At 38.7% G+C, this 20,099-nt stretch overlaps 1 protein-coding gene across 1 annotated transcript in view; it reads left to right on the forward strand.

Annotated features, from left to right (window-relative positions):
• Positions 1–20,099, forward strand: part of dync2h1 (dynein cytoplasmic 2 heavy chain 1) — a 154,574-nt gene that overhangs the window by 26,191 nt on the left and 108,284 nt on the right. Inside the window, 22 exon segments of the mRNA XM_062418496.1 lie at positions 1,350–1,549; positions 1,748–1,879; positions 1,992–2,124; positions 2,331–2,538; positions 2,642–2,771; positions 3,032–3,187; positions 3,574–3,833; positions 4,747–4,993; positions 5,246–5,397; positions 5,619–5,763; positions 6,403–6,505; positions 11,246–11,410; positions 13,475–13,599; positions 14,170–14,418; positions 14,658–14,766; positions 15,571–15,684; positions 16,184–16,326; positions 16,664–16,745; positions 17,202–17,362; positions 17,559–17,696; positions 18,969–19,082; positions 19,216–19,376. Of these exon segments, the coding sequence (XP_062274480.1) occupies positions 1,350–1,549; positions 1,748–1,879; positions 1,992–2,124; positions 2,331–2,538; positions 2,642–2,771; positions 3,032–3,187; positions 3,574–3,833; positions 4,747–4,993; positions 5,246–5,397; positions 5,619–5,763; positions 6,403–6,505; positions 11,246–11,410; positions 13,475–13,599; positions 14,170–14,418; positions 14,658–14,766; positions 15,571–15,684; positions 16,184–16,326; positions 16,664–16,745; positions 17,202–17,362; positions 17,559–17,696; positions 18,969–19,082; positions 19,216–19,376 (3,427 nt within the window).

Below are 20,099 nucleotides of genomic sequence, written 5' to 3' on the forward strand. Positions count from 1 at the left end.
AATATTATAGTATACTAAAATAGCCTGAAAATATGGTCCAAGTATCTCTTAAAATGAGTGTCCTGACTCCTGAAACTGCTGCACTGCTGAAATTAGACAATGGTGGAAATTCAGCTGGGTTGAAAATGCTTATTCGGTACCCAACAGGGTCATATTACAGAAATGGATCAGTCTGTAGCTCATGAGTAGGTTCATCCAGTAATCAGAGGGCTGACAGTTCGATCCTCAGCTCCTTGTTTCCATATTTCACAGTGTCCTTGGGCAAGACACTGAATCCCAAAGTGTTGGAACTCACTGCCACCAGTGTGTGAGTGACCCTGTGTGAATGAGAGGCAAATTGGATAAAAGCACACTATAAATGCAGACTATTTACCATGGTTGTGTTATCTCCGTGCGTATCTCTTAAATTGGGATTGATAAGCACTATGAATGAGTGTACTTCAACATCAAAAGGCTCTATTGACCTGCACTTATACACCTGCTGTGTCCTCGTCCTCTTAGTCCTCTAATACAGACACACAATCAATTAACATTTAGACCAAACACTCCCCTTAAAAACTTTTTTTCCCACTTGGGCTATTCACTTGTCTGACTTTTGTCCTTCTCCGTCCTTTCGTTCCTACACACTTTGCCAGAGTTCTGTTGTTTACTTCATCAGTACATCTTTCCCAACCTCCTCCCCACTCCTTCCGACCTCTCGTTAGCTCTCTCTGATACGTGGCTGTCAATGCCTCTGTTGCCCCACACGTTCTCACTCATTGCTCTCTGTTCCTCACCTGCATCTCCCCTTCATGTCTCTACTCTGAAATACTCCCCCTCCCCTAATCTCCCTCTTGATTTTCCTCACTGATTTTTCTTAAATCCATCCTTCTCTCTCTTTTTTCTGTTCCACCACCCACCCTTTATCTTTCCAACACACACACACACACACACACACACACACACACACACACACACACACACACACACACACACACACACACACACACACACACACACACACACACCTCCTGTCTGTCGATGAGTCCCCAAGGTTTTCTTGTGGTTGGCTCTGTGTGTAGTCTGGCCAAGTGTTCCTCTCTGCTGTGAAAAAACATCACATTTGTGCCCACAGGGAAGGCCAGCATCTTTGGAGAAGAGAACACAAGTATTGACAATCTCTTAAATCATGACAAGCTTTGGTAATTAGCACTTTTATAAAAGGTGCATATGCAAGAACAAGGTGATCTTTTTTTAATTGCTGTAAAGCTATTTCGAACTTTTGCTCTTATCATTGTTGAATTCTTTTTTATATCCTGTATTTTGGAATTGGAACAGGAATTAAATAAATAACTTTCATTTTTATGCAGTTCAGGAGAGCAGTCTGGTAGTGCAGGCGTTGAGACTTAACACCATGTCCAAGCTGACGTTTGCGGATAGCTCCCGGTTTGATGCTTTGGTCAGAGATGTCTTCTCTGGGGTGAATTTCACTGATGTTGAGGACCAGATCCTAATGCATGCACTGGAACAAGTCTATAAGGAGGCACGACTTGAGCTTATACCCACCCAGGTGAGTTTATGAATAATTGTAATTGTAAGCAAAATTTATACATATTAGTGAGCAAGTGTTACATGTGAGCTAGTATTCAAATAGTATTTTGGATCATTCTATATGTCTACAAAACATCTTTAACATTAGTACTGAGACAAAATATGGACAGTTGGATAGCTTGTTAGATAGATGGCAGTTTTTTCCATCTGTGTGCAGCTGAAAAAGGCATTGGAGCTGAATGAACAGCTGAGACAGCGGATGGGTGTAGTGATCGTTGGACCGAGTGGAGCAGGGAAGTCAACACTCTGGAGGATGCTTAGGGCTGCACTCAACAAGACAGGCAAAGTGGTAAGTAAAGGATACACCTATATTTTCTCCCCTTGTAAATCACAGATACTTACTTAGCACCTTTCTCGCCTAACTTTGCTCATGACTTTATGCTGATTATGTGTTTTTGTAGGTGAAGCAGTACACCATGAATCCCAAGGCTATGCCCAGACAACAGCTTCTGGGACATATAGACATGGACACCAGAGAATGGGCTGATGGTGTCCTCACACACAGTGCCAGGAATGTGGTTCGAGAACCACAGGGTAAGAAAGAGAATAGATGTCAGTTTCATAGTTGCTAATGAGTGCACAAAGTTCACTTGTAGTCTTACTTAGCCAGATGTTTGACAGCTGGGATGAAGTCTGGTCCACAGTATTATCAAAAATGTGCAAGATTGGCTCTTTATTTATGCATTAAGGGTAATGTAAAGGGCGTATCTACAGTATATATGTATGGTTTTGTTTTCTAGAGGTGAGCTCCTGGATTGTGTGTGATGGCGACATTGACCCAGAGTGGATTGAAAGTCTGAACTCTGTGCTCGATGATAATCGGCTGTTAACCATGCCTAGTGGCGAACGCATCCAGTTCGGACCCAATGTTAACTTCCTGTTTGAGACTCACGACCTTAGCTGTGCTTCACCAGCCACCATATCTCGCATGGGCATGATCTTTCTCAGGTAAATATATTTGAAAGTTGTTAGTATTGTTTTTTAGTAGTGTATTCTATTTTCTGTACTAGCTTGTCTCACTGTTTTCTTTTTTCCCCCCAACTGTCTTTAGCGATGAGGACATTGATGTGGGTGCATTGATAAAGTCATGGTTGAGCTGTCAGCCAGAGGAGTGTCGAAGTAACTTAGAAAACTGGCTAGGAGACTACTTCCAACGAGGCCTGGACTGGGTCATCAAACAGGTACATTTTGCCTTATCGTCCTTCTCTGTACTGCCTCAGAGTTTGTCAAACTATTCCAGGTGCTGAATTTTAAATACCCTTTGAACACAGTCTGTAGCCTGGATATTGAAACAGCACTGACATGCTGCTGCATAAACGGAACAACATGTAGCAAGTTTTTCTGTGCATGTTAACACCTGGCCATTTTGGTGAATAAAATATATATCCAGTTCAGTTAGATAACGCTTACTAAATTGAATCTTTTTCTTTCCTGTCATCAGAATGACTTTGTGGTGGAGACAAGTCTGGTGGGTACAGTGTTCAATGGTTTGTCACACCTCAACGCTGTGACAGAGAGAGGTCAATTTATTGTCAGCCTTCTTAGAGGTTTAGGAGGAAACCTCAACCTTAAAACAAGACAGGAGTTTGCCAAGGAGGTAAGGACATCTGCATTTTTTTGTATGGGCAGTTTTGCTCTTACAGCATATTAGAAAGGATATTAAGCACTACATTGTTTTCAATAACATCAATTATGGAGCGAAACAAATAGTTGCTGCATATAACCAACACATTTATCTTGCCAGAAATCTTTCTAATACATATTTATGTGTTTTGGTGTGTGTACAGGCATTTGTTATTTAGATTTACTATTTGATAGTTATTTGTGTCTCTGGCTGAAGGGATTTTGTATTGCAAGACCTCTCAACTGTAACTGATTAAAAAATAAGAACATTAGTTCGTGGGGAACCTCTATAATATCACAACTCTGAGACATACCAGCCCTGGTCTTAGTATGTGTTTGTACCTCTGTGTGCTTCTATAGTTGCTGAGCTGGGCCAGGGAAATCCCACCAGACGAGAAAAAACCACTAGATACCTACTACAACACTGACAGCGGCCATCTGGCAGCTTATACATTTCAACGTCCTGACAGTCTCACACTGGAGCAACTCTCTCATACAAACACACTACCTGTTATTGAGACTCCAGACATGCAGAGGGGTCTGCACTGCTTCTCGCCATGGCTCACCACTCAGCACAGGCAGCCCTTCATGGTGGTAGGACCAGAGGGCTGCGGGAAAGGGTAATTAACACACGTTGAAATACATGCACATATAGAGCACTAATATTTGCATAATCATAAACAGAGGAGGCACACACTTACGGTATTATGCATACGGAGACACAGTGTGCATACTGCTGTAGAAAAACAGTTAAGTCATGGTGGAAGAATTTGCATTATGGATTGTGTGCAGTCACTCAAAATGACTCACAATCAACACTGATATCAACGTTTCTTTTATTCAAGACTTGACCTTAAATGTAAAGGCACAGACAAGTCACAATGAAGATCACATCTGTGTGTGTATGTGTGTGTGTTGTATGTGCTCAGGCTTTTGTATGTGTACACAGAGAGTAGCTGCCACAAATGTAATTTACTTTTCATCCCAGTGGGATTGAAGAACCGGGGGTCACTCAGTTTGCCTTTTACACTCCAGTTGACTTTCATTCACTTACTCTTTCTCTTGTTCTCTTGTCTTGCCTCAATTCGTCTGAAAGGTCACTGTGCCAATGAGGCACTGGGTTTGCCAGCTTATTCTTCTGATAAAAGAACATCTAATTAATTTACAGAGGCATATACGAGAATGAACATACACGCACTTGCAAGCACACCATTTACTTTCCAATTATTTTCTTTCTGTTTGCGCCCTGACAAAATGTCTTCCTTTGCCTTTGGGTCTGTTCTGACAAACATTGCTCTCTAAATCCCATGAGGCCCTCTTGTTAAATACAGCACAATTGCACATATATTCCTTCCTTTCTTATTCCTTCCTCATCCTTTCTTGCTGTCCTTACACCATCCTAAACATGTGTGAAACTGAGCTTTGTAGTTGCAGCATTTAGGTATCTAGTTAAAGGTATTAGATCTGTGAGATCCTTTCTCACCTCAACCTCCAACAAAGTGGTAAAAAAATAATGTTTTGTTTTCCACCTAGCATGCTCCTGAGTTACGCCTTCTCTCGGCTGCGCTCCACACAAGTCGCTGTGGTTCACTGCAGTGCCCAGACCTCATCTCGCCATGTCCTCCAGAAGCTCAGCCAGACCTGCCTGTTGCTCAGCTCTAACACTGGCCGAGTCTTCAGACCCAAGGACTGTGAGAACCTGGTCCTCTACCTAAAAGACATCAACCTTCCCAAACCTGACAAATGGGGGACCAGCAACCTCACTGCCTTCTTACAACAGGTAGAAAGGATACGTGAACAAAAAGTCAGACTATTGAAAACAGAAATGGGCACCCTCAACATATAAAAGTTGTTTTAAACACCTGATTAACCTAAGAATACATAAGAAAGCTAAGATCTCATTGAACAGCTAATTAATTAGGTCCGTATGGCACTACACCCTCTTTCTGACTTTGTGTTATCCTTTCTCCCTTTTCTCATACTTCCTCCTCCTTCCCAATTCTGTCTCTCTCGCTCTTTTACCCTCCTTCAGGTGTTGACATATAAAGGATTCTATGATGAAAATCTGGAGTGGGTGAGTCTTGAGAACATCCAGGTGGTGGCCTCCATGTCAACAGGGAGTGCTGTCGGGAGCCATTCGCTCACCTCTCGCTTCTCATCTATAGTTCGCATCTGCACCATAGAGTAAGTAAGAACATGGTTCAAACTGCTTATAACCAAACAGAATGCAGCTACACACATGTTTTTATACATGCCCCCTTAATTCTGTTTCACAACATCACCTCTCACCTCTCCCTGTGTTTCATTATTTCACTGTTGGTCTTCCTCTGACTGCCACTCTAATCCTCTCTCTTTTTCCCCCCCTGTATCCGTCTGTTTCTCTGCTTCTTTGCCTCTGCCTTTAGCTATCCAGACAGGGAGCAGCTGCAGACTATCTATTCAGCATACCTGCAGCCAGTTCTCCAGCATAGTCTAGGCAGCCAGGCAGCATGGGCCAACTCGGGGAAAGCACTCCAGCTGGCTGGTTCTCTGGTGCAGATCTATGAACAGGTATTGAATCTGACAGGGTGTTCATTTATGTTCATATCTGTATGTGTAGCAGCGTAGTTTTGCCCAAGTTATTGAAAACATGAACATGTAATTGAAGACTCCAACTTGAATTTAAGTGATTCAACACTGGATCCACGGTTGTTCCTCAGTGAAGAAAACATTTGCTGACTGCTGACAAGACTCAAGTCTTTCTTTTGGTTGAGTGTCAAACAGTGTTGAAATGAAAATAGTTTCAGCATCTTACTGTGTATTACAGCTAATTAATGTCAGAAAGGTTAATTATGTGACATTTTCAAGTAATAACTGGATACTCTTGAACACTCATGTAATGTGTTATGAAAAACTAGAGTTGAATGCTGCAGGGGAGTTGTTTTTATATTTTATATCACATATACGAACACAGGTTATCAGTACATTGAGACACCTATGGCCACATATTGCAACTATGGAAGGCGTACATGTTCTTTAATAGGTAGATTATTTTTGTCTCGTTTAATACTATTTATGCTGATGAGGTGAAATGCTTTCTGTGAAATACTGTAAATTAGAATTCGTCTGTAGATAAGTTGATTGGCAATTATTTTTTGTCCTATCGGTATGTACATAATCACCTAAGTCCATGTGTTTATTTCTTCTCAGGTGAAAACCAAGTTTACAGTTGATGACCACAGCCACTACCTTTTTACCCCATGTGTCCTCACAGAATGGGTCCTCAGCCTGCTGCGATATGACCTCACTGCAGGTAACCAAACACACATGCAAATGTACATGTTTGAGATCTTTTTTTTTTGGAATAGATTGTTGCATTAAGCACCCCTAAACAACAACTAAACAAATACACGAGGAATGTAAATAATAAAATAAAGATATAATGTGGGAAGCATCAAGAATCAGACCCATGGCCCACAAGGGGCTATGACCCACATTTTCAGAAGCACTGCTTTATGCAAACAAAAACAGAAAGTTGGATTTAATGACCCGCTGGTTTTCTACTAATTCCTTAGAGTTCTCACGTAGAATAATTTTGCTGCAGAGGAACATAAAGCATTAATAACTCTGTCAGTTTTGATGCCAGAATCAAACAGACAGCACCAGATGACTTAGTTACTTGTCAGTATTTTTTTTGCTAAGAGCCGCTGTTTTCAACTCTCACCATTTTCTTCACTCAATCTCTCTCTCCCTCTCGCTTCTCGTCTCTTTTCCCTGACTTCCTCTCTGTCACTCATCTGTCTTCCCTTCTTTCATCATCCTCTCCCTTTGCTGTCCTTTCATCTCTCCCTTTGTCACTCTTTCTCTCCTTCTGCAATGTGTTCCTGCTGTGATAGTGAGTCCAATCATTTATTTTAATTAAACATGTCAGCGGACAAACTTCTCTTTTTCTGTGCTCATCATTTTTTAACTTTAACTTTTCTTCCTTGCTGCTTACCTTCTTTTTGGTATGTAAACACATCCTCTTTTCATCTTTATCGCATGACTGTGTTGACATATGTGTACATGTGGTGAGTTTAAGTGTGTATGTGTTTGTAATTATTAATTAATTAATTATGTATTTACATAGCTAGAGCAGATTAAATAACTCTAGTATTAGAAAAGTAATTGTTTTATTGTTGTTTTATTGTTGGGTTTTATCTCGAATAATAACAAATCCATCGAAAACAATCAAAATAAAATATCAGAACACAAAATAATAATGTTCGAGAGGGAACAGGAAGAAGCAGAAAGCTTATCTAGTCCTGTCCCCTCTTCACATCATCATACAATAAAATACAACATAAAAATAAAATACAAAACAATGACAAAAAATAAATAAATAAATAAATAAAATAAAATAAATAGATAAACGCAACAAAACAAGCAACAAAAATCAAGGCATACTCAAACTAGCCTCCTAGAACATCCCAAAAAAAAAAAAAACCCAAACTAAATCCCCAGTCACTCCCCATATACCACCAAAGCAACGCACTCAATGATCCACAAATACAATAGAAGAATACATACATACAGAAAATAAACAGAGTTGTCTAGAGGTCCCTATTCCTTATACCTGTCAAGAATTGTTTTCTTATATCTGTTTTTAAACTGTATAGAGCTAGTGCTTTGTTTGATTTCTTCGTCAAGACTATTCCACAATGTTACCCCACAGACTGATATGCACAGGCTTTTAAGAGCAGTACGTACACACGGTTGTTTAAAATTTAGTTTTCCTCTTAGCTGATATTTACCTTTTGTATCGTGAAACATTTTTTTAATGTTTTGAGGCAGTGCATTATTTCTTGCTTTAAACATTATTATTGCTGTTCTAACTTTCACTAAGTCCATACATTTCAAAGTCTGTAATTTAAAAAATAGAGGATTCGTATGATCAAGATACCCCGCATGATTTATTATCCTTACTGCTCTTTTTTGCAATGTGCATATCCTTTGTAAGGTACTCTTGTAAGTATTACCCCAGATTTCAACACAATAGATTAGGTATGGTAATATGAGTGCACAGTACAGAGAGTGTAGTGTTGCTTGATTTAAGATGTGTCTACATTTACTCAGCACTCCAATGCTCTTTGCCATCTTAGAACACAGATACTTAATATGGGCCTTCCAGCAGAACTTGTGGTCTATTAAACAGCCACAAATTTGTTTTCATAAACTCTTTCTATTACAACATTATTAAATTCTACGTGAACATCTTCATTCATTTTACGATGTCCAAATAACATAAATTTAGTTTTGTTCAGGTTCAATGATAATTTATTTGTATCAAACCAACTTTTTAATTTATACATTTCTTCCATGACCACTTCCAAGAGCTGCTGCAAGTCTTCCCCAGAACAAAAAATATTCCTGTCATCCGCAAAGACAACAAACTACATTTGAAACTCTACAAATATCATTAATGTACAAAATAAATAGCTTTGGGCCCAAGACTGACCCCTGTGGGACACCTCAGGTAATGTTCAGACTCTTTGACTTGTGATGACCCATCTGCACAAATTGAAGCCTGTTTTTAATGTAGCTCTTAATCCAATCCAATGCAACCCCTCTGATGCCATATCTCTCCAGTTTAGTAGTAGTAGTAGTATCTCATGATCAATTGTGTCGAATGCTTTTTTTAGGTCAACAAATATTCCCATAGCATATTTCTTATCATCTATACAGTTTGTTATTTCCTCTACCAACTCAATTAATGCCATAGAAGTTGATCTACCTGATCTGAACCCATACTGACTGTCCATTAATATATTATTTTTTTCAATGAAGTTATCCAATCTTGTAACAAAAAGTTTTTCAATTATTTTTGAGAACTGAGAAAGCAAGGATACAGGTTGGTGAAAAGGTGTTTGTCACCATCTTTATACACTGGAATTACTTTAGCAACTTTCATTTTATCTGGCAATGTTCCTGTTATGATTGATAAATTACATATATGTGTTAGCGGATCCACAATTCCATTTATTATTTTCTTCACAAGACTCATATCAATATCATTCCAATCTTTTGACGTTTTACTTATACATTTACAATATCAATCATTTCCTTACTTTTTACAGTTCCTGATATGATTGAGTTTGGATTTCTCTCCACATATTTCTCCTCAACACATTTCTTCTCGGATTTATTTATTTCTTTGGCCAGATTAGGACCCACATTAACAAAGAAACTGTTAAATTTATCAACCACTTCATTCCTATCAGTAATTGTTATGTCATTGTCCGTAAAGAATTGAGGGTAATCTGGTTTGGTTTGTCTTTTTCTAATAATATTATTTAATATATTCCATATACTTTTCACATTGTTTTTATTATTCTCTAATAATTTATTATAATAATCCTTCTTACATACTCTCATACATACTTTATTTTTGTATTTCTTATATTTAATCTCCGCCTTTTTCGTTCTATATATTATAAAATGCCTATACAGAGTATTCTTTTTCTTACAGGCATTTTGCAGTCCCTTAGTCATCCAGGGGTTTTCAGAATACTTATTCTTGTTACTACATTGTTTGATTGGACAGTTTTTGTTATATGCATTTTTGAATATGTCTAAAAATAATTCATATGCTTTATTAACATCAGTTTCTTCACAAACTTCTTTCCAATTATAATTAATTAAATCATTCCTAAATGCAGCTATAGATTCCTCAGATCTTACTCTCCCGTATTTAACTTCATTACACTCCCAGTTCCTATTGTAGTTACATTCATAAATCGCAAAGACAGGCAGATGATCACTAATGTCATTAACTAATATTCCGCTTACAGTATTACTCCATATTGTTTGCGAAAATATTGTCAATCAGAGTGGCGCCGTGAGATGTGGGAGATGTAATTTAAAACACTTGTTATAAGATCTCCTTCAAGTATATTTAAGGATATATGTAACAATCTGCTTGGAATAATAATTTGTGCCTCATATGGTTTAGCTACAAAAAAGTTGGATTACTTTAAAAATTTTGAATGACATCTGCCTCATTAAAAAATCAGAATCTATGGATATGCAAATATTGGTAATTTCAAAGGTTTAACGGCAAGTCACAAAATGTATGTTCAATAAAAAACTTTAAGTTTCCACATCACACTAGTTTAAGCTGCATACTGGGCTAGGATAGGCTTTCCACCAAGTTGTGATGTCATACTTCAACGTATTAAACTCAGATTTAAGGTGAGGAAAGAAAAACTTCCCCCCTTCAGCAGATGAACATGAAAACAGCTTTTCTAGCCTCAAACTATGCACATACATCATTCTGCACAGTGAAGGTCAAACAGCTAAGTAAAGGAATAAGCAAGTCACCACTGAGATTGATATTGGACAGCAAAATCATTTGAAAGCCATTGGCTTGGATAATGTTTAGCATGAGGACTTGACAATTTGGAGTGTTTACTTTTCCTTTGTGCCCTTTAAAATGTAATATGCCAGGACAACCCTGCAGTGTGAGCTTTGTCTCTGTTTGACTTTCTTCTTCGGCTCTTTCTATATAATGTGACAGACACTGTTAAAGCCACTGGCCTATGAAACCAAGATTCTGACTTTCATGTCTAGCGCTATCTTTTTAGCCAGCAGCACTTTGCTAATTCTTGGGGGAAAGTAGCAAATTTAGTCTCGCCTTGGGAGGTGCTCATGTCATTCCTGATCCCACCAAAAAAGAGCCCTTTGACTCAGCTTGAGTGTTAATACTGTCCCTGTGTCTGTCCTTTTTAAAAGTCAAACAACTATGGACAGACTACAAAAATACTGATTAAATGTCTGTAGTGTAAGAGAGAAACAGGATTTTTTTTTTATTTATTTCCTTTTACAAATGAATTTGTGAAGTAACATCCTCAGTTTCAAGTTACTCTTTCGGTTGAATATGCTGATCAGACACAAACTGTAAAACCAAATCTATCAAAAATGTAATCTCATTTGCATATATAAGTATGCGTATGTCAAGTAATATTTCACTGAATTTAATCCAAATGTGCGTGTGTATCTTGTTTTATTTGTGTAGCACAATCTAATGTGACAGACAGCGTGTTGGAGGTGGTAGCATATGAGGCCAAGAGGCTGTTCAGAGACCGGCTAGTTTCCTCCAAAGACCTTCACACCTTCGATAACATCCTCTCCTCCATCATACGAGGGGACTGGACTTCTGATGCTGTAGACAACATGACTGGTATGACACAGCTTTACTCTCACTGACATACACCTTCATTTAATGATACAATACAGTATTTACAACACACACATTTTCAATGCTGAGATGGATTCATAAGCTGTGGCACAGAGCAGGAAAGATTTCATAACAGATTGACTGCTCGATGCAATTCTGTCAACATTTTTACATTGCCTCTCATTACTGAATGAGAGCAATATTTGATTGCATATTTGTGGTAACAATATTGTAGTTCTTTGGTTACAGCAGAGGTAAGGTGCATGACAACTCCTGTGCTATATTTGCCTGCCTTCAGTGAGAGATAAATAAGTCATACACGGATCAAGAGTCACAGCAGAATGATTAATGTAGTCCACAGTATACAGGGCCCCCCAAAATACTTTAAGATGAATGAGAGTGAAAGAGGGCAGATCCTGCTGTCATTACATAAACTTTATTCACTGTAGTAGTAATACCTTTATGAACAATACTAGTTAATGATCTGTATAGCAGCACTAGAAATACTTGGGAAATTCTGGCAAGAGCAAGCCATACTGTATGCAAGCAAACTAATATTGGCAGCCACTTTTCAGAAAACTCAACTATAAAGAGGTGTAACGATCAAGAGCAGATCCTGGCAGCCTCGTAAATACAATAATATATCTATAACCGTCCTTGAAAGTGCTAAATAAAGGCATTCAGTGCTGGCAGCTGGAGTAAAGAGATAGGTAGTATCATACCAAAAACCAGCCCACCAAAAGTTGAAACAAAACATTATTGGAGGAGCGTATAACACCGGCTCAGGGACTAAGTTGAAACTGAAATATCCCAGAATTTGGCATCTGCCAATGATAGCAGACACAAAGCAGTGCCTTGTAAGTGCGATAGCTTTTTTCTTGAACATCCCTGTGACCTGCAGATGCCTCTCCACTCAGCTTTAGACATTGGCTGCTGAATATAAACACAAGCAGTCTGCATTTATATCTAAGCCATGACAGTACATCAGTTAAAGGCTGGAACTTTGTAACTTCCTCCAAACTGGTTTAAGATGCAGCCCATATGCAAAACATCTGCCTACTTAAACACCATCTGGGCCTGTTCCAGAAAGCAGGTATAATGAACTCCAAACCTAAACCCTAAAGTCTGACGTTACTAACACTGATATGGAAAACTGAGTAAAGCACATGCATGATGAATTAAAGAAAAAAAAAAAAAGCTATCATCTATGGAGCTCCAATACTACCATTTACTATTTCAACTGGTAAATAAAGTCAGAGCAACTGTGTATTATGGATTACATCGAAAACAGATATTTATTCAGTTGTAGTTGTAATCTGATGCAGACACAACACAGGTTGCAGGAATACAAAAATATAGATCAAACAAGTAAGACATTTCACTTAGAGATGATATGATTTTAACATCATAGTCTGAGTCCATAATTGAGTATAATGTTTAGTTGTTTTGTTTTCTATTTTAACATAAATCTATCACATGTTGTAAATGTAAACATTGTTATTAAAATGCTGTTAAACATGTTAATAATATATGCAACATTTAAACCACATTTAGTCCAGTTTATCAGCTGCACAACAAACACGTAAACACGTTGTATAAAGAAAAATAAATGTGCTTTGATATGTGCTTTGATATTGACTGGATCAGTAAGGAAAATCAATGTATCCAGCAGCTCCTTCAGACTCGCCAGAAGGGTAGAGGAGGTTTATTGATGAAAACCTGCCAGCTGGTACCACAGTCACCGACCCAGAGTTAAAGTGATCTCTGTTTCTGGAACTAAAAAACCCAAAAGTTCCTACATCTCATTGTTTACATGTGCTAAATTTTCACCAAACCCGCTTTCTAGAATGGATCCTTGGGTTATTAGTTTTGAGTTTTGAAAACACATCAAAATGCTGTTTGTACAAAGTTTGAATATGGAAGACACAATCTGAGAATGTTATGCATGTACGAACACACATTTCTATCTCCATTTCACATGCACTTCACTAGTACTAGGTCATCTAGTTCATAACTCCCTCTGCAGGGAGTGTTACTAACAATCTGTGATATTTCCTCTGTGTTCAGATGGTTTCTATGTGACATGGGGAGCATCTGAGGGCTCTGTAATGGCTCCAGGCCAACCTCTGCCTCCTCATGGTAAACAGCTGGGACGCCTGCATTCTGCTGACCTAAAACAAGTTATACAGAAGGTACATAGTGTGGAACATGTAGTCTGGTGTGTTGTCAGGCTTGTTGGATTATGAACACGATACAGTTTTTAGGTACTCATGTTTTACTTTCATGATACTTAATTCTTCTGCTCCACTACATTAAGGAAGGAAATACTTTTTACATTAGAATAATAATTTGACAGTTATTTTATGGATTGGGTTTTTATGTATAAAACATACACAATATGTTTTTTTTTATTATAGATTAAACTATCCAATTATGTATAATGTAGTTAAGATACAACATTAAAATGGCCTTACATAATATAATAATAACACTCTGAATAGGCGGTTCTGTAAAATAAGAACGTATACATTTGATATTTAATCATATATTGCTGATTAAACTTTTAAATGCAGGACTTTTACTACAATTACTTAAGTATTTTTACATTGGTATAAGAGCAGGGTCTGAATAGTCTCATTCATGTGGTTATGTTTCTTTTGTTTTTGTATTTAGTTTCATTGCATTTGTCTGTTTGTGACAATGATTGTTTGCGGTGCACCTCCTCACCTGTATGTGTGTGTTCCTCCCCATTTCCCCTCCAGGGAATAGTCCTGTACAGTCGCGATAACAGGGAGCTGGATCTTCTCCTGTTCTGGGAAATGTGTGACTTTGTGTCCAGGGTGGATCGGGTCCTGAGCCGACCCGGTGGCTCTCTGCTTCTGGCAGGCCGGAGTGGAGTGGGTCGGCACACAGTCACATGCCTGGTGTCACACATGCATGGATACACACTGTTCACGCCAAAGATGTCCCGCGGTTATGCTCTTAAGCATTTCAACAATGATCTGAAGATGGTGAGAGTGGATTGCACTTTTAAGATTTTTTTAGCTCAACTGGCTCACATTGTGTCAAGCTCTTTTTCAAGAATGCACAAATATAAAATTACATTGTACTATACAGGTATTTGTCATAGCCATATCGGGTAGTTGAATTGCACCCGCAATGAAGAGGAAATGCACATATATTGTAGGTTCCTAAAGTACATTTGTGTGTATGTGTAATACATATATGTGTATGTGTACTGTATGTGTAGGTAATGCAGCTGGCAGGAATAGAAGGACAGCAAGTTGTTCTGCTGTTGGAAGACTATCAGTTTGTCCACCCAGCTTTCTTGGAGATGGTCAACAGCCTGCTTTCCTCAGGTGTGTATTGTGTGTTTGTGTGACAGAGCCAAGCTAACTGTTCCCACCTGCTATCACTCTTTATTGTTAATGTTTTCTAGCTCCAGCTTTATGGAATCAGATTTGTGTCAGAATGATCAAGCAAAACTTTTTAAACATCAAACAAAAATAATAATCTGAGAGAGAATGAAAATCATCCAAGCAAAAAAAAAGTCTCAAAAATAAAACAAATTATCTGTATAATCATGTAAACTATTAGTCTTTTGCTATTTTCATAACATGTCCTTTTGTTTACAGTTCTCTCTTTTTCTTTCTCACTGACGGCTTTGCGGTTGCTCTCCCAGCTCTCTCCTTTGCGCTCCCTGGTTTTTTGCTTGCAGTTCTGACACAAACCTCTCGCATGGGCAGGTTCTTTAAGGCTGCGCCTCCATTGGCTAATGAGTTTTTGAGTGATTCCATACAGCTTCATATTGAATGCATAGATGTGAGAGTGGTATTGATCTTCTCATCTAAATCTCAGCAAGAAAGGACGTGATTGCATAATAATTCCCAAAATGTCAAACTACTGTATTACTTTAAGTCTGACGTGAATGAATGAATGAATGAATGCAATCAATAGAGGGTCTCATACATGTGATGTCTGTATACTGTATGTCTGCACTGAATCTTTAAAATGTCAGACATGATCCTATTGTAGTCCACATGGTCTGCATTTGTGTGGATCATTTTAGCAAAAACAATGGTGTACACGGAGCACAGGTTGGAGATTTAATGCCTTCTGTGTAAGGAAAAACATTTAATTCCTTTGTGTGTGTTTTGTCTCAGGTGACGTTCCTGGTCTGTACACCCCAGAGGAACTGGAACCTCTCCTCTCCTCCCTCAAAGATGGTGCTTCCCAGGATGGATTCACTGGACCACTCTACAACTACTTTTCCTACAGTCAGTAAACCTCTGAACAGCAACTTTATCTCTTAGTCTGTTTGTGTTTTATTCATTCTTTCAGTTTGTGCCCATTATATGATATATGTAGTATTTCTGGTCTGATCTTCTCAATGTAAAACTCTAATACATGTGTCATTCCTCCCCTGTGATTGTTCTATCTTTTCTCTGCTGTGATTGTATCTGACTCACTACCTCTGCTTCCTTGCTGTGCAGTGGTGTGTGTACTGTAGAAATGGTGCAGTGTCACTGAGGTTGAGGTTGCTGCCGGAGAATCAAATCAATAGCTCTATTATTGTCAAAGTAAACCCACTAAAGAGCGCCCGGCTCACCTTCACTATCAAGCTCTGCTTAAGAGGTAGAAGCTAAAGGGGGCAAATAAAAGGACACAGAAACTAGTGCTCGTCCTCACATTGTCCCTTACTTGTCACTTGTGTGATGAGCTCCTCAACTGTTATTAAACATTCCTGCTCCTCTTTTTGTATCATGTCCCACTTAGGAATCCAGCAGAACCTCCACATTGTTTTGATCATGGACTGCTCCAACTCCAAATTCACCATCAACTGTGAGAGCAACCCAGCTTTTTACCGCAAGTGTTCTGTCCAGTGGATGGAAGGATGGTCTGAAAGCAGCATGAAAAAGGTTAGAGGAGAACAAACATGATTTTTGAAAAAGAGCTTTTTGAAAAAGTCCACACCAGTATTTAAGATCAATAAAACCGACTAAAAGTGTTTGAGATTTACAGTTACTCTGCTGCAGCCTCAGTAGCTTCAGATCCAATATTGACTCAAGGTTATCACCACAGTGCATAAAAGACACATTTGCTTAACTGTTGTACCTGAAATTTTAATTAAAACATGACACATTATTTTGAAAAAGCAGTCAAGACAAAAAAAAAGAAAAGTATTTTAATACATGCATAAATGTTTTTTGTCTAAATGTCACATCTGTTGTGTATTTTGTTTGTGTTTTTTGACAGATTCCTGAGCTGTTGCTTGCAAAGACAGAAGAAGAAGGAGAGAAGAATGAAGGAGAAAAGGCCACTAAAGGGAAAAGCTCATGTAGGTGCACTTATGCACAAACAGCAAAAGTATATGATTATTTAGAGAATGACCCATTTTCATCTAGCTTTGGCTTGGCTTTGTTATGTGTATGTGTATATATATATATTTGTGTACAGGTAATTGTAATGCTCTTGGATATATTATTGGACATTTAATTTAATTTTACATTGTTTTCCAGTTATCACAATTATAACTGCAGCAGTATCACTTCAAAAAACTGGAAAGTGCATTTGAATCAGTATATCAAGGAATTTATGTATATAAAGGCAAATGTTTCTTCCACTAGCAGACATGTATGTTGACAATATGTTTTGCACCTTTTAAAATGTAATTATTTATTTATTTTCCATTATTTAATTGGGAGGAAACACAGAGGCTTATTACACATTCTATCTAGCTGACTTTGTTTGGTTGTTTTTCATATTAAAATACTTCAACCTCTGCTCCTAGCAGCGTCTGGTCAGGGAGACCTGTGCCGCTTGTTCCTGATGGTCCATGAGTCATGTAGAGAACATGGTGCAACTCCCAGCCAGTACATGGCCTTTTTGCATGTCTACACTGCAATATATAGCCGGAAGCAGAGCCAGCTCACAACGAGACAACAGCATCTGCAGGTACAATGTCAACTTTACTCTCAAGCATGCATAGAGACTTCACATTGACTACTTGTTATCTACAAGTAGAAAAAGTAGAGCTGTTTTTAGTGTAGTAAAGTACAGAAAACTTGGTATGTAATATTACGACTCTGTTTTGGTCACATATGGCAGCCATATTCATATCTCTCACGTCTTGTTTGACTTGTGTCTGCAGGCAGGTGTGTCTAAACTGAATGAAGCAAAGGCTTTGGTTGATGAGTTGAAGAGGCGGGCTGCAGAGCAGAGTGCACTGCTGAAGACTAAACAACAGGAGGCAGATTCTGCCCTCCAAGAAATCACAACCTCCATGCAGGTTTGTGTATTTTTATGTGTGTATGTATATTTGTGAATGCTTGTGTGTCTGTGGGAGACTTTGACACTCAGTGGCAGACAGGATAGAGGTCCTGCAGGGTTTCATTTAATCTATCCTCTTCTCAACTCTCACTACGCCCATCCTGCCTGCTCATCTCTTGTCTTCTCTTCTGTTGTCGTCTCTTCTGTTGTCTTCTCTTCTCTTTGCCTCTTTCTGCTTATTGCCTCTCCTCATCTGCATTGTATTACACTAGCAACTTTCTTTGGATTTCCCTTGGCTGTGTCTCCCCTGCTGTGAAGACAATATTTATTAGTTTGTATGCAAATGTGCATTTGTTTGTATCGTGACTCCAGTGTTTTCTATCTCCTGATATTCATGTTTCCAGTTCCTCCTGCTGCCTCTGTGGAGGATGGATGGATGGATGGTTGTATGGAGGGAAAAAAGGAGTCTGAACTCTGTTTATTAGTTATGATATCTGTCTATCTCTCTGTGGAGAATGTGCTTTTTGAGTGAGGTGCAAGGAGGGCGAGAGAAGAAACAAGAAACAAGTGAAAGAAAAACTGTCAGAGGAGTCAGTTTGCAGAGTGATAATTAACAACTGGACTCATTCCTTCGGGCTGCCGCAGCCATATCTCCTGTAGAGATGGAGGCAGCTGGGAGGGAGAGAAGAAAAGTTGGACAAAGAGACAAAGTTTGGAAACAAACTATGTGGAAGAGTGATAGAGGAAACATTCAGAGAAGAGAGCAGTTGAAGAGCAGAGAAAATGAAATTTGGAAAGGAAATAAAGTAAATATGTGGAGTGGAAAGGGTCAAGGCTTGACAAGGGGAGAATTGGAGGCATGGGCAGACAGTCAATGAAAAGATGAGCTTTGGATGAGGGTGAGATCTGATAGGACTGGCCAGATTCTAGTTGAGAAAATGATCCTGCCAAAAATGAATGCTCAATGACTATGTATTACCCTGACTGTTCCCAAAACAAATCTTTCATCTTTAAACCGAGGATGTCAACAGCTGTATTCCTAAACTAGGAGAAAACTTAGAATTTAAGTAATGAAAAAGAGTCTTATTTACATTTTAACAAGTTGTTTGGATAGGTTTAGGTTGCAATATTTCTATGTCAGGGGTCAGGTTCTCTTGTTGTGAAAAAGCAATTTGTAGAGACTATACTGTTTGTAATATTATACTGCTTCAGAATTTGTAAAAAAAAAACAACAACAAAAAAACATTTGAAGGCCATATTTTTATATCTACATGATATTTTGTTTATCCAGAATGCCAGTGACCAGAAGACAGAGATGGAAAAGATAAAAGGGAAGATGGCTCACGAAGTGTCCAAGATTGAAGAGAGAAAGGCCAAAATCGATAATGAGCTAAAGGAAGTGCAGGTAAGTTGTCTGATTGAGTTGTGCAGTCAGTTTTTATATTGTGCCTAAGCTTCTTCTACTTCTAATCCCAGCTGTACGTCTCCCTTACTTACCTTTTGCATCTTTCACTCTTCCTACCATTGCTGCCCTTTAGCCTTTGGTAGATGAAGCAAAGCGTGCAGTGGGAAACATCAAGCCTGAAGCTCTGTCTGAGATCCGCTCCCTCCGCATGCCCCCTGATGTCATCAGAGATATCCTGGAGGGGGTACTGAGACTGATGGGCATCTTTGACACCTCCTGGGTCAGCATGAAGAGGTGAGAGGACAACGAGATCGAGGAGAATGTGCAAAAGGATAGACAGAGGAGAGCCGAAAAAAAAGGATGGATAAATAGATGTAGAGAAAAGTTACACCATTGGGAGTAATTAAACTGATGAGAATCTTCAACACCTCTCGGGTTACGAAAAAGAGGTGTTGGGATGTGATGGGGTGTCAAAGGATCGATGGACATAGAGGGAAGGGAAGAGGAAAGAGGGCTGAAAGGGAAAGGAGAGAGGGAGGTAAGGAGGAATGTTAACATGGATCATTGGAAAAACTGTGTAAAAAGAGGCAGCAGTATATTTAACATATTTAGCATGATACGTGTGTGTGTGTGTGTGTGTGCGTGTCATATATTCATGGGTGCATGGTGTATGATTTGTGGTTTCTGTGTTGATTTAAATTAGCTTTTGGTACAAGTCACTCGTCTGACCGTCGGCACCTTTAGGGGGAATCAGACAGATAAAAAAACATTCTGCTCCGCTAATGATTCATATTAATCAGGTGAGCCAACTCCACTCTGAACACTTCTAGTGACAAAGAGAGAGAGTGTGTGTGTGTGTGTGTGCATATGAGAGACCGAGCGAAAGAGATGGAATCGCAGAGATGGATTTGTCAAGTATGAGTAACGAAGAAAATGAGTTGCAACCATTTCCGCTTAATTAGAGGTGAAAAAATGTTATTTTTCATAATGTTAGGCTTGAATTAACATCAACTTCCT

The sequence above is a fragment of the Scomber scombrus genome, chromosome 5 (genome assembly GCF_963691925.1).
Source record: "Scomber scombrus chromosome 5, fScoSco1.1, whole genome shotgun sequence".
NCBI lineage: Eukaryota > Metazoa > Chordata > Actinopteri > Scombriformes > Scombridae > Scomber > Scomber scombrus.